The sequence below is a fragment of the Sparus aurata genome, chromosome 19 (assembly GCF_900880675.1).
Source record: "Sparus aurata chromosome 19, fSpaAur1.1, whole genome shotgun sequence".
In the NCBI taxonomy this organism is placed as follows: domain Eukaryota; kingdom Metazoa; phylum Chordata; class Actinopteri; order Spariformes; family Sparidae; genus Sparus; species Sparus aurata.
Window position 1 is genome coordinate 14,714,914 of NC_044205.1, and position 15,102 is coordinate 14,730,015.

General features: G+C 44.0%; 1 protein-coding gene across 1 annotated transcript in view; it reads left to right on the plus strand.

Annotated features, from left to right (window-relative positions):
- The window catches only part of cntnap2a (contactin associated protein 2a), a 328,136-nt gene that overhangs the window by 219,318 nt on the left and 93,716 nt on the right, over nucleotides 1-15,102 (plus strand). The window contains exons 14-15 of the mRNA XM_030397660.1: nucleotides 519-634; nucleotides 1,928-2,012. Of these exons, the coding sequence (XP_030253520.1) occupies nucleotides 519-634; nucleotides 1,928-2,012 (201 nt within the window). The remainder of the gene's footprint in view (nucleotides 1-518; nucleotides 635-1,927; nucleotides 2,013-15,102) is intronic.

The following is a 15,102-nucleotide window of genomic DNA, read 5'->3' on the forward strand; positions in this document are numbered from 1 at the left end:
GCTGGCTAGCCCCTTAGTCACGCTGAATGGCACACTCGCACATCTCAGAAATGTTAAGAGTTTCTCTTTCTCCAACACATACACACACCTTAGAAACCTGAAATACACACACACACACACACACACACACACACACATTCATTCCATGACTGACAGTGTGAATGAACAGGGAGATGTCTGAGTGACTGGCTCATGCTATAACAGCACAGAAGTGTCTATTAAACCCTGGAGTCTCATAGCTGTAACTTAGATTATACAGGAAGAAATTCACTACCATGACAGCTAAACTGCAGATTTCTGTGTGTGCGTGTGTGTGTGTGTGTGTGTGTGTGTGTGTGTGTGTGTGTGTGTGTGTGTGTTGACATTTCAGCATGTGGTCGAATTCGCTGTTTGTGTAAATGTGTGCAATGTGTGTACACTTGCTTAAATGAATAATTTACCACAGCCAACTGTATTTATGCTTGCAGTAGATCATTCCAGTCGACATGCTAACATGTTTATCGTGTTTGTGTGTCTAGAGGACAAAGTGTGGACAACAGTTATGAACAACCTGCCACCCAGAACTACAGTGACTGGCTCCAGCAGAGAGCGACGCACCGTCTTACAGGTTAACTACAGTGCCTCTATGGACCAGGTAACACACATGAGCATGCGTTACATATTTAAAAGTCTTAACATGCTTTGTGTAACATTTTATATTTCATAGATAGATAGATAGATAGATAGATAGATAGATAGATAGATAGATAGAATTACTTTAATGATCCCAGACTGGGAAATTATTTAATATTACATTATAAATTCATACAAACCAACTGGAAAAAATATATTAAAAAAAAGGTAGGTAACGTAGGTAACACTATGTATTTTTGACTGCCATCATACACTGTTTTCCAAAAAGGTGATCTTGTTCTTATAATTGAAAAAAAAATATTATTATTATTATTATTATTATTAAAAAGGTTTATTGTGAGATGACAAAAAAGTTTTTGTGTTTACTTGTATCCATCCCAGTTTCATGCTAAGAGACAATATCCACACAGGACTAACTCGACTGTGCACTTAAGGTCCTCAACAAGACCTTTTTCCAACACAATTGTTGGTTGAAACTTGTAGCCATTTGTCTGACACCTATGCCCGCTCCACTGGGCCAGTGTTTTCCCCTGAGTCAGGCTGCCTTCTTGGTTGTTTGCTGATCAAAGATTCCCTCTATTTCTTTTCAAACTCAGGTGAGTATGAGTAAGGAATCTCACCAAACTGGGTTTGGGGTTTTTCTGTATCCAGGTGAAGAAAAAAATTGGATTTGAAATGAAAGTCTTTCCTCTTTCTTTTTTTTAAGTTTCCGCTGTCTTTATCAATGAGAGTGATGTGGTCACTTCTCTCTGGATCTTGTGATGGCTATAAATACACACAGTAATTGAAGTCTGGCATTATGGGAATATTCATGCTACAAACCAATAAGGACTTTTGATATGATCGTCATACTATGCACTCCTTATTCCTCTAAATGCAAAATGATAATCTATCATAACAAGTGTTTTACCTTTTGTTTGCCATTTGTTTGCTGTGATGTTACTACATATCTTCTGATAAGTGGTTATCTATTGTATTAACCACTCTCAGTCAGTGCGTGAACTTTACTGGTTTCCACGCTCCAGTGAGCAGTGACAGCAGATTTACCTTCAGTGTGCGTAAGACTACTGTTCCAAGAGACGACAGAGTCTGACTGGCACATCCTTCCTGTAATTATGTTCCATTATAATTTGTATGGATCACTTGTTCCATTTTCAGCTCCTCTAAATCAGCTAAATTAAAACATTACCACACACTTTGCCTCATTCTGTTGCCCGATAATTTTTTACATGGAATGAACCTGTCTGGTGGAATAAGATAAAGTGAAAACACATATCCCTGCTTGTGTTTCCAGGTGACAGCCATCACCACCAGTGCAGAAAAATGTGAGCAGCAAATCGCCTACAGCTGTCGCATGTCCAGACTGCTCAACACTCCAGGTAAAGGCTGAGGATGGTATCTTTATTCACCACTGACTCAGACAAAAGTACGCACCACTGACACAGGCAGGATGTTCTTTTTGTCACATAGTCAGAAGTTGACGAGAAATTCTTATTAACAGAATGCTCTCCTCCATCTCCTGCTGTCTGTCGAGAGGAGAGAGAACAGGATTTGTAGAGTCGTGTTTGGATGCACTGTTTTTAATAATTTCATGTACTCTGCATGAGGTAATGTTCATTATACATTGGTTGAGTTGGTGCTTGTTTTCTTAAGTAATGTGAATTAGCACCTTGCCAGGAAAGTGCAGATTTGATTATGTTTGGATTCACAAGAACAAGTCTATGGCTCGTATGCCGAAAGACAGCCAGTTCCAACCTGACAGGTACCTTCTAGAATTCTGCTGATATGTTTCAGTGTTGCTGAGTCAACAATTAATGTGCTTACTACTTATTTTCCCCAAACCATTGCCTCCATCTCATAAATGTTAGTTAAGGCTACACAATGTAATTGTCAGGGATTGACTCATTTTATCTTGCTTTCTTTTTTAAATCAAATCATGTCATTTTATTCAGTGTATATTTCTTGGTTTTAATTTTGCCAGCGTTTATACTTACTTTTCACGACACATAATGTGTGGTCATGGCAATTTCCCTAACACCAAGGAGCTTTAAAGCTGTTCTGGTGGCTTTGTGGGACCAAACACCTTAGGTTGACGCCATGTATTGGTTTTCCTCTTTAATTTGTCACCCATCTGCTTGTTTGAACTGCTGCCTTCATTCTGTCTTTACCCAGCGCTAGAACTACTGATGACAATTTTGAAACACACCATTGGAAATGAGTTGTGGCCTGGCTGGGCTCATTCTGAGTAGATTAACTTGGATTACATTCATTTGCATTAGATTTGTTTGGACCCAGTCTTTTTGGCTGTAATGTACTTGAGCAATGCCTGGTTGGGTTTTGTGTCAGTTTGGTTTGGATTAGTTAGGCTGGCTTACAAAATGGTCGAGTTGTGTCAGGTTTGCCCTGGATTAGATACGTTTGATTTGCATTATGGTTGGGTTTAGTGAAGTTTCAACACAGTTTTGAATAGTTTTTTTTTTCTATGCAGTAGAGAGGAGGGCTTGCAGCTGTGTTTTACTCTTGTTTCACTCAGTCTTTGCCAACGCTTAGTGTTTAGTCTAATATCTTGTTTTAGGGAGACAACTTTGTATTCGTATGCTTGTGCCTGTGTGTAGTATTATTCATGGTGCTGTGTGTTTTTCACTTTGAGAATAACAAGCTTGCTGTCATTGTCAGAACCGTTTCTTGTCATTTTCCTCTTTTTTCCTCTGGCCAACTCACACACACACACATAATACACACACTTGTAGACACATGCACACAAAGACCCACCTTGGGGAGAGCTTCATAAAGACAAGACAGTCCTGGCAATTAAAGTGAGTGAGAGGAGATAGAAAGAGGGTGAGGGAGGGAGAGGGGATTTGGGGGGTTGTTACGTGTGTGGGTGTGTGTGTGTGTGTGTGTGTGTGTGTGTGTATGCGCGTGCGTGTGTTTGTGTGTGTCCATGGTCCTTGATTGACTGAGTAGGAATAAAGCAATAGGTGCTTAGTATTAGTTGGGTATTAGTGCAGCGGTCCGAAACTTTGCCATTAACCTCCACTGCACCAAAAAATGGCACCTACACGTACAAACAGTGTGTGCGTTTATCCACACGCACACAAAATCCAGTCACTTTATTAGTGCGCTCCTTTTTTTCACATTCAAACTTAAAATGCTGTTATGTGAACACACACACAAACGCCCGTCAGTCTTTCATTAACTAGTTTACTCCCAATTCACTACCTTGCAAGTTAGGGAAATCCAATTACCAGTTTAGAATGACTGAGGAAGTAGGACGGGGAAAAATCATTTACCCAAAAATATGCTTCATAAATTAGCTGTCAGCTTTCATCAAATTACACTGTCAACAGCATTTTCACTGTGAACCAAAGGTGCACACACGCACAGACACACACACACACACATACAGCTATACACACACAGATGCACACTTGCTACCCTTCCACTCCCACCTCTTTTTTCCCATGCAGATCTCATCTATTACACTAGGGCTGGCATTTTAGAGCTAAACGAACCGTTAAATGGGAATTATATTCTGCCACCAGTGACACCCCTAATTTGGAACATGGGCAGTAATTGTTCTAATTGTCTGACCTCCTTCTCACCTCCATCACATATTCTATCCTTTTTTATCTTTTTTTTTTATCACCTCTCTTTCACTCAAACACGTCCTGGGGCCGCAAAACACAAGCACACGCACTGAGCTCGTCTCCAGCCAACATTAGTTCATTCACGAGATGGGTGGGAAAAAAATAATGGAGGAGCTTGATGCTGATGCATGCATCAAAACACTCTAAGAGATGCGAAACCCCATCTTCTGTCCTTCTTCCATCACATCTCTTCCTATCTCCACTTCCTCCCATCACATTCTGTATCCACGTTTATCCATTATATCTATCCATTATCTCCTTACTCCCCACTTACCTCTCCTGCTCTCCCCTTTTTCTCTCTCTCATCCCATTCACTATTTCAAGTCTCCATCTATGCCTTTCTCCCATTTTTTACCACCAACATTATCTCATAGTATTTATCTTGCCTTCCTTTTATCAAGCTCGTTTTTTTTGCCTGCCCAATCTCTCTCCCCCTGTCTTCTCACTCACCCAGTTGAACACTCTTGCCATTAGTGTTGGAATCACAGCTTTTAGAGGAGAATTAGCACCCTTCACTAATGATTTAGCATCATTCCTCTCAGCGTAAACAACCTGTAAACAACCAATGGCACAAGGTTCGCACAAACAAGCCCTTGCGCAGATGCAGACCCAGATAGAAAACACACACACATCTCTTATTCCCTGACACACGTACTCAGGACCAAAAAGGAGCAGGATAAAGAGTCAGTCAGGACAGTAAGGTCCATAATGTCTGATGTGAAAGGAAAGAGTAGTTTGCTTCCTTTTTTCAGTAGGAAATGCACATTATGTCATGTTCATGAAATCAAAGTCTGATCTGTCCGACAGCATTATAGACTCACTGTTCTGCACTTCACTTTAACCCACATGTGTAAAAGTTGGGGACATCCAACATAGTGTGTTTCCTTACTAAGTAAAACTACTGAAACACCAGTTTCTTTCCAATTTCTTTCTCACTCACACAGATGCTGCCAAATCTATTCCCATAATGTGCACACACTAACTTTGACTCACAGAGCTTTTGGTAACTCGTAAAAATACATGTTGTTTTCCCTCTTTACTTCTCAGTCTTGCCTGCAGCGATTGATAGAATCATTTATAGCATCCAGACTAATGGAGAGAGAAATGTTTCCATCAAATTAATGACTTCATTAATCCAGTGAACTGTTCCTTAAAAAGTGCAATTAAGTCCATAATAACATGATAATGACATAAACTCATCATTTGGTAAGTGTGAGACCTTAAGTTACACATATGGTAAAAGTTTAACTTATTGACAGGGTTTAGCATTGTTGACTAACAACATAACTGTTATTCCAAACATGTACTCAGTCATTCAAAATGATTTATTACTCAAATCAAAAGTAACACCAAACTCATAAAAAACACTGGCTTGTTTCACAATTGTCTTGGATGGTGCAAAGTACAGAATGCAGCGTTGGTGCTCCTTGCGTTGGTTGAACGTTTGCATGTGTGGTGGCGAGTCCTTGTATTCATTTTGCTAGATTTCTACAGTTAAGGGCAAAACTGCTAGCTTGTTAGCAACCAGGTAAGAGCAACTTGCTCTTTCCATTGTGTATATAACTAGCTCTGAGGTTTGTGTTGTTATTTCCCGTAGAAACAGGGATTTTTAAAGCACTAAAACTCCGATAGCAGGAGAGAAGAGAATGCCACCTGAAATAGTTGGCCAATTGCAGATTTAGCCTCACAATCCACATCATGATAACCTGATCAGCCTAAAATAATATTGATAATAGTGCTGCAGATTTAGCCTGTTTCTCTCTGCTAAGGAAAGCTTTCCATTCCTGTTAGCAAATAGACAATCTGAGGTTAAGTCATAATGTAATTTTTGTTCAGCCATTTAAAAAGTTTTTATGTAACTGGTAAATATGCTCCTCCTTGAACCGGCACCTTATCGTGGTGGAGGGGTTTGAGCACCTGAATGATCCGAGGAGCTATGTTGTCCGGGGCTTAATGCCCCTGGTAGGGTCTCCCAAGGCAAACAGGTCCTAGGTGACGGGTCAGACTAAGATCGGTTCACTCGCCCCTGATGAAAGTTATACTACCAAGGACGTGCACGTCGCCCGGATCGGCGTCACCGGGGCCCCACCCTGGAGCCAGGCCCGGGGTTGGGGCTTGCAGGCGAGCGCCTGGTGGCCGGGTCTCTGCCCACGGGACCCGGCCGGGCGCAGCCCGAACGAGCAACGTGGGCCCGCCCTCCCGTGGGCTCACCACTCGCGGGAGGGTTCAGAAGGGGCCGGTGCAGAGGGATATGGGTGGCGGTCCTGGGCGGGGGCCCCGGCGGCCCGATCCCCGGATGGTGACTCTAGCCATGGGGACATGGAATGTCACCTCACTGGGGGGGAAAGAGCCTGAGCTGGTGCGGGAGGTTGAGCGGTACCGACTAGAAATAGTCGGTCTCACCTCCACGCACAGCCTGGGCTCTGGAACCCAACTCCTTGAGAGAGGCTGGACTCTCTTCCACTCTGGAGTTGCCCGCGGCGAGAGGCGGCGAGCTGGTGTAGGCTTGCTTATAGCCCCCCAGCTCAGCCGCCATGTGTTGGAGTTCTCCCCGGTGGATGAGAGGGTCGTCTCCCTGCGCCTTCGGGTCGGGGATAGGGCTCTCACCGTTGTCTCGGCTTATGGGCCGAACAGCGGTGCAGAGTACCCGGCCTTCTTGGAGTCCCTGGGAGGGGTACTGGAGAGTGCTCCAACCGGGGACTCCGTCGTTCTCCTGGGGGACTTCAACGCCCACGTGGGCGATGACAGTGTTACCTGGAGGGGTGTGATTGGGAGGAACGGCCTCCCCGATCTGAACCCGAGTGGTGTTTTGTTACTGGACTTCTGTGCTAGTCACAGTTTGTCCATAACGAACACCATGTTCAAGCATAAGGGTGTCCATATGTGCACGTGGCACCAGGACACCCTAGGCCGGAGATCAATGATCGACTTTGTGGTCGTGTCATCTGACCTCCGGCCGTATGTCTTGGACACTCGGGTGAAGAGAGGGGCTGAGCTGTCAACTGATCACCACCTGGTGGTGAGTTGGATCCGCTGGCGGGGGAGGAAGCTGGACAGACCTGGCAGGCCCAAACGTATCGTGAGGGTCTGCTGGGAACGTTTGACAGAACCCTCTGCCAGGGAGATCTTTAACTCCCACCTCCGGGAGAGCTTTGACCAGATCCCGAGGGAGGCTGGGGACATAGAGTCCGAATGGACCATGTTCTCCACCTCCATTGTTGACGCGGCTGTCCGGAGCTGTGGCCGTAAGGTCTCCGGTGCCTGTCGCGGCGGCAATCCCCGAACCCGGTGGTGGACCCCGGAAGTAAGGGTTGCCGTCAAGCTGAAGAAGGAGTCCTACCGGGCCTGGCTGGCCCGGGGGACTCCTGAGGCAGCTGACGGGTACCAGCAGGCCAAGCGTGCGGCAGCACGGGCAGTCTCGGAAGCAAAAACTCGGGTCTGGGAAGAGTTCGGGGAGGCCATGGAGAAGGACTACCGGTCAGCCTCGAAGAAATTCTGGCAAACCATCCGGCGCCTCAGGAGGGGGAAACAGTCCTCCACCAACACTGTTTACAGTGGAGGTGGGGAGCTGTTGACCTCGACTGGGGACATCGTCGGGCGGTGGAAGGAATACTTCGAGGATCTCCTCAATCCCACTGACACGCCTTCCATTGAGGAAGCAGAGGCTGGGGACTCAGAGGTTGACCCATCCATCACCCAAGCCGAAGTCACTGAGGTAGTCCGTAAGCTCCTCAGTGGCAAAGCACCGGGGGTGGATGAGATCCGCCCTGAGTACCTCAAGTCTCTGGATGTTGTGGGGCTGTCTTGGCTGACACGTCTCTACAGCATCGCGTGGCAGTCGGGGACAGTGCCTCTGGACTGGCAGACCGGGGTGGTGGTCCCCCTATTTAAAAAGGGGGACCGGAGGGTGTGCTCCAACTATCGGGGGATCACACTCCTCAGCCTCCCCGGGAAAGTCTATTCCAGGGTACTGGAGAGGAGAATTCGGCCGATAGTCGAACCTCGGATCCAGGAGGAACAATGCGGTTTTCGTCCTGGCCGTGGAACACTGGACCAGCTCTATACCCTCCGCAGGGTGCTCGAGGGTTCATGGGAGTTTGCCCAACCAGTCCACATGTGTTTTGTGGACTTGGAGAAGGCATTCGACCGTGTCCCTCGTGGCATACTGTGGGGGGTGCTCCGGGAGTACGGGGTCGGGGGCCTCTGTTAAGGGCCGTGCGGTCCCTGTACTGCCGGAGCAGGAGCCTGGTTCGCATTGCCGGCAGTAAGTCAGACCTGTTCCCAGTGCATGTTGGACTCCGGCAGGGCTGCCCTTTGTCACCGGTTCTGTTCATTACTTTTATGGACAGAATTTCTAGGCGCAGCCACGGGCCGGAGGGGATCTGGTTCGGGAGCCAATGGATCTCGTCTCTGCTTTTCGCGGATGACGTGGTCTTGTTGGCTCCTTCGAGCCGGGACCTCCAGCATGCCCTGGGGCGGTTTGCAGCCGAGTGTGAAGCGGCTGGGATGAGAATCAGCACCTCCAAATCCGAGGCCATGGTTCTCGACCGGAAAAAGGTGGCCTGCTCCCTCCAGGTGGGAGGAGAGTTCCTGCCTCAAGTGGAGGAGTTTAAGTATCTTGGGGTCTTGTTCACGAGTGAGGGAAGGACGGAGCGTGAGATTGACAGACGGATCGGTGCAGCGGCCGCAGTAATGCGGTCTTTGTATCGGTCTGTCGTGGTGAAGAGAGAGCTGAGCCGAAAGGCGAAGCTCTCGATTTACCAGTCAATCTACGTTCCGACCCTCACCTATGGCCATGAACTCTGGGTCATGACCGAAAGAATAAGATCCCGGATACAAGCGGCCGAAATGAGTTTCCTCCGCAGGGTGGCAGGGCGCTCCCTTAGAGATAGGGTGAAGAGCTCTGTCACCCGGGAGGAGCTCAGAGTAGAGCCGCTGCTCCTCCACATCGAGAGGAGCCAGCTGAGGTGGCTCGGGCATCTGTTTCGGATGCCCCCGGGACGCCTCCCTCGGGAGGTGTTCCTGGCATGTCCCTCCGGGAGGAGACCCCGAGGAAGTTGAACAAAAGGATTATGGTGTGGCCAACAATAGACTTCTGATCCTGGTATCAGCATCTGACAAGCATGTTATATATACAGAAGGACACTGTATGGAGAAGATTGGAGGTGAGAGCAACCATCCACCTCCAGGCGTCGTATGGCACAAAAGTTATATGACTTTGTTTCGTTTTTTGATATATTCCACACTGGCAGATAAATGAAACGCACCAAACTACCTGACTCATGTCCAAACAGCATGTTTTGTAAATGGCTCATGAAGTGTGGTTAAAGAAAGGTTCAAAGCAACTGTTACCGCAAACAAGATTTAAAAATGTTTCTTTGGTATAAGAGCCAAAGGAGGAGAGAGAGGGATGGACAATGGTGCAGAGGAAGAAACAAGGGTAGCCAGAGATGAGAGAGGAGTGCAGCTCAGGATAATGAGGCTGTGTGTATGCGTGGCAATGTTACAGTCCATTCCTTGGGCACTTCTGGACTCAATTATTGCCTCACAAGTCACAGAAAGTCTCCGTTATATTCCACACCTACTCACACACACAGGTCTTGCATTACACCCTAATGACTTTACTCTGCAGCGCTGGTTAACCACTTGTTTATTTTTTTCTCTTCCTTTTGGTTTTTGATGTTCATCATTAACCTTTACAAAAGAGGCAGCAGCAAACCATTGCCATGTTTCTCTCTCTCCTAAGCCCCTGTATCTCTGTGCAAAAATAACGGGTAGCAATAACGGTGCACTGCTGTGAACATGTCTAGCTGACATCCGGCTGAAACGGCTGGACGGTCTGTTCCTAATTATGTTTTATTGGAAAATATGCAGTTCCTGACTCATCTACAGTGTGGCCTTCATGTGACACCTCTTACCTTGTTGTTGTTTTATATTTGATTATGAATTCAGCCACGTTTTTGAGACCTTAAGTCCTTTCACATTTTTTCAATGTACACACCTCATTCAAACAGTAAAACATTCAGCTCAATTAGGACATATTGGCCGTGACTTCCATCAGTATTCATACTTTCAGAAATATTCAGTGTTTTTCTGGCATTTTTTTCCCATTCAATTAAATCTTCCAAAAACCTTTCCGCTAGAAACTCAACTTCAAATAGTTCCACATCTTATATTTCAGGTGTGATTCATCTTTTAAATCCCATCAAAACTTATAGTATACAGCAGGGGTACTCAAATACAAATCTTAAAGGGCCACAAAGATTTTTTTCAATGACTCAAAGGTCCATGTATTGAGGTCGGTCAGGCCACATGCAATAATACTGTAATATTCAAAACAAAATGTCCTTTTCATTCTAAACAACAAAATACGAACTAAAATAAAATGTAATTTCCATTTTAACATAAATTAAAATACATAGTTGAATATTTCCTCTTTTTGTTTGCCTTCAAACATTGTGTCCATCACTTCAGTCATGCATTATTTTATTTCATTGTGACATAAATGTGACAAGCATCCTGCTTGCAGCTTGATATGATGATTTCAGTGCATTTATTGTTGTTGTGCTTATCTCTGAATTTTGAGGAAATGTCTCTTCAAAATTCCTATGCTTCGTCTCATAATGCCGTTTCAAATTGGAAATCTTCATCACAGCTTCTCCTGGCATATTGTAACGCCCCTTGTGGACTGTGGCGCAATGACTCTTGGGTATTCTGCTGGTGTTGGTGTAATTATGGTTCGTGAATGTGTTTGTGAATAAGATGATATGTAAGATGGTTGTGGGTTAATTCACGTCATTTGTTCTTTGATTAAATGGAGTTGAGTTTTAACAAGGATGATAAACATTTTGGCACCGTGAGTGAAAGGATATTTGCCGGGAGAAACTCCCCGTCCGTTACAACGTTTGCGTGATTGATATTACATGACGAAATGGGGTAGAACTACTTAAACTACGTCTGGCCTTTGTTACTGCTGCACTGTAAAATATGTGGGTCTTGTCCTGGTCAGAGGGAGAATGAATGCAAATTTTAAATCCCAACTTCTCTGATTCGCGGATTTTCACTGTCCACTTTGTAATAGCAGTTTACTTGGAAACACGCCATTTTCAATCTTTTACCACCGGCAAAATGTGAATACGCGAACTGCTCTGAAAACGAAAGTGAATAGGGGCCGCCTATTGAGGATCGCTGGTATACAGCTTACAAATTTTGCTTATAATGGAGGTCAATTAGAAAACACTTTAAACCCACTCATTTTCAATTTATTACCAGTCCTTCATATATTCACATAGAAACTCCATTCAAATTTTGAAACGTTCACAAAGATTATTTCCATTTTTTCTTTATCATCATTCATTCTACACTGCACATCATTGTATTTTTGAGCAATTTTCAGATTTTTAACATGGGACAGAATGTGGAGGACAGAAAGAATTCCAAAAACCTTTTCTTCAACTTGCTCCTATTCTTATTACAAGAATATCTTGAGGCATGCATACACATCCACTTCTCATAACTGCTCCACTAGCTACATTTTTGACATAACACACAAAAAAACTCAATGTGCTCACTAGGCTGTCATAGTTTATGCCATAAAGCCATTTAAGTGGTAGCAGCTGCTGTCTCTGAGGTAAAAGGAGTATAATTTGAGTTGAGCCTCAGCTAAAATCTATAAAAAGAGCCCTATGAGTGAAGAGCAGGTAAAATCACTGCAGCATCTGATACCAACTGGGCAAGGATTTGCCAATGAGTGCAGGTTGACACACACTCTCACACACACACCTATCAACACTGTCAAACATGCACGTGTAAGTATGCAACCATGACCACACACACACACACACACTATATTTTGTATCTCTTATTATTAGTAGTAGTATTATTCTTTACTACTTTCCAAACAATTTATGCTATATTTAGCTTTTATCTGCTCATTCGTTCTTAAAGCCTGCATTCAACCTTTCTGTCCCGTTCATACTAATTGACTTTTTACCACCGTCAAATTTCAAGTTAAAAATGATGGTTAGCTCCCAGCCTCGGATATGTTTTAAATGCTTCACTTCACCATTATGACCTGCAAAGCTCCTTCGGATGTGACTTCAAATAAATCAAAGGGAGCAATTCAGTTTCAACAAACCTTAAATTATTCCCCATTATTTAAATATTCTTGTTTGTTAATACACTTTGTAAAGCCAGAAATGCACATTTGGCATCGGCTTTTAAACTGCCAGAATTCACAACTTCTCTAGTTTTAGTTGTTTTACTGCTGATGAAGAAAAAGATAATATGCTGATCAAGGAGCTTGTCGTTGGATTTTTTACTGTTTGCGATTATGTCATTATCAATTTTGATATCCCTTTATATTTCATGTATTATCCCTTTTTATTAGCCTATTGTGCCCCCACTCTGCCCGATTGTGCCATGTCTTTCATTACCTGACTAATGTTCTGGTTACAGTGTCATTAATTTGTGAAAGCACTTGCGGCAAGAAGCGAGTCGGGGGCAGAGCGAGAACAAGAACTAATATATCGAAGACAAGAGAAAGGATGACTATCACCAGGGTCCTCAGGCGACTCTCTTGCTCTCCCCATCACCCCAGTGTCCGCCTTTCTTTTCCCTTCTTTTTCTTACCCCCCGTAGACGAGATGCTAATTAACGTTAAATTATCCTCTCCGTCTTTCCCTGCTTTAAATGCACTGATGAGAATCCGCCTCCCCTCAAGGTTGCAGGCAACTTTTGGCTCCCAACTATTATAGGCAGCGGATCTGAGGGTGTTCACTCAGTTGATAAGAGGCATTTGAGGTTGACGTGTAAAGTTTTATATAGAACAGCAAATTAACGAATGGAATTAGCCTGGAAGCTTTCTACTTGTTTTTCAGATGAGTTAGAACAGGAGACACTGATGACATCTGCAGTGGTGGTAGAAGGTTCGCTAATGGGAAATAGCAGGCGTATGTGAGTGCATATGTGTGTGTTGGTAGGCAGATAGGTGAGGGTTTTTTTGTAACAAAGTGGTGTTTAGTGAGAGAGACTGTACAAGAAATAGAGCACAAAGTGTGATCTGTCACAGAGAGGCCCGCATCATTTACATCCAATAAGGTGTGCGCTCTGGTTGCTGTTGCCGTGGTAATGCGTCATTGCCCAAGATAATGCTGTCATATGTTGTGTTGACAGAGTCATGCGTCTTATCCGGCTCCATGTCTGTCTACCTGAGTGCAGTACTTACAGCTCATAGCCACACAGGTGCCGGTGTCGAAGGGAACGAATATAACACTTTACAGTACATTAAGTTGGAGTAATAAGGTGTTTGCAAGGGCAGTATCTCTTTTTTTTTTCTCCTTTGTTGCGCTTTTGCGTTTTTACTTTCTTCCTTTTTTTGTTTTTTCTTCTTTTTCTCATTGTGCTCCGTTTTTCTCTCCTGCAACGTCACACAAACTTATTACCGTCTGTGTGTGTGTGTGTGTGTGTGTGTGTGTGTGTGCGTGCGTGTGCGTGTGTGTGTGTGTGTGTGTGTGTGTGTGTGTGTCAAAATATACTCAAGGTAAAAAAAAACTTCTAAATCATGTATGATAAGTGTCCAGATAAGATAAGTGATAAGTGTCCAGTCTGGATTTGAAAATCTCAGCACCTTGCATCCAAGATGTATAGTCATAGGTTATTCCAAAGAATTAGAGCTCTGTGGGCAAAGGCTCTACCACCAAAAGGGCTTTTATTAAATTGGAGGATAGTTAAGTATCTTGATAAATACATGTAGTTGTGTAAAAAGTAAAATATTTGCCTCTGAATTGAGGGAGAAGTAGCAGAAACCCGATATACTCGAGGAAAAAACAGTTTTCTCAAAATTATAATCATGTACTTGCTTTCCACTACTGTGTCTCTTTCTCAGTCAATATGCGTGTGTTTGCGTGTTTGCATGTGTGTGTGTGTATGTGTGTGCATATTGGCTTTGCCATAAAGTGAGCTGTACATGCCTGCTGGTCATTTTTCTCCCAGTATGTTAAATACTCTCTGCTCCCAGTCTGCCAGGTGTTGGGCAGAGTGCACAAATTCTGTTTTAATACAACCAGAGACATAAATCATGGAACTTACCTGAAGAACAATGCATTCATCTGAAACACCTGAAATAATTAACAAGACACTTTTAATAGTGCAAGAAAAGTTAAGGATATTTTTTGAGTATCAAGCAGGAGTATATTTTCGCTTCTGGTACCAACTTGAATAAAACTCAAGTGCATCTTCTGAAGGGATTTTGTATCTTCTCCTGACATGGGCCTGGATCAATTAGCGTTTCCAGTCATACAAGAATATTACCGACCAAGCAATGTTTCGAAGAGAGATGCTCCGATGCTTTCCTTCAAACCAATTTACACATTGTCATATTTTTCATTCTTGGGGAATCTTTGTTATGTTCTTGCAGTGTCTAGAAGCTGAAATTAGCACTCGGTTTCAAGGCAGAGCGAAAGATCAAATGGTATGGGCTGCTCTGTGCTTTGAGAGAGGTAAGCTGGTTCACGCTTAAAGGTAAATGCAGTCCTGTGAAGTCCTCATTTGCCGTGCATTTATTTGTCTGTAGCGCAGAAGAATAATAAGCACAAATGTGTAGGCTTATGTCTTCTTCAGCATGTGGGCTATGTGACTGACACAATGCGACCTCTTTTAAGTAGGCAGTGCCAGGTGCACTTAATTGGAGGTAAAAATCAAACACTGTCAGTAACAATGGTGCACTGTTAAGGAAAAGAGAGGCAATATGGAGATTTACAGATGGAGAAAATCAGAATGTCAATAACTCATTCAACTAACTCAGCCAAGCATCCAAGAT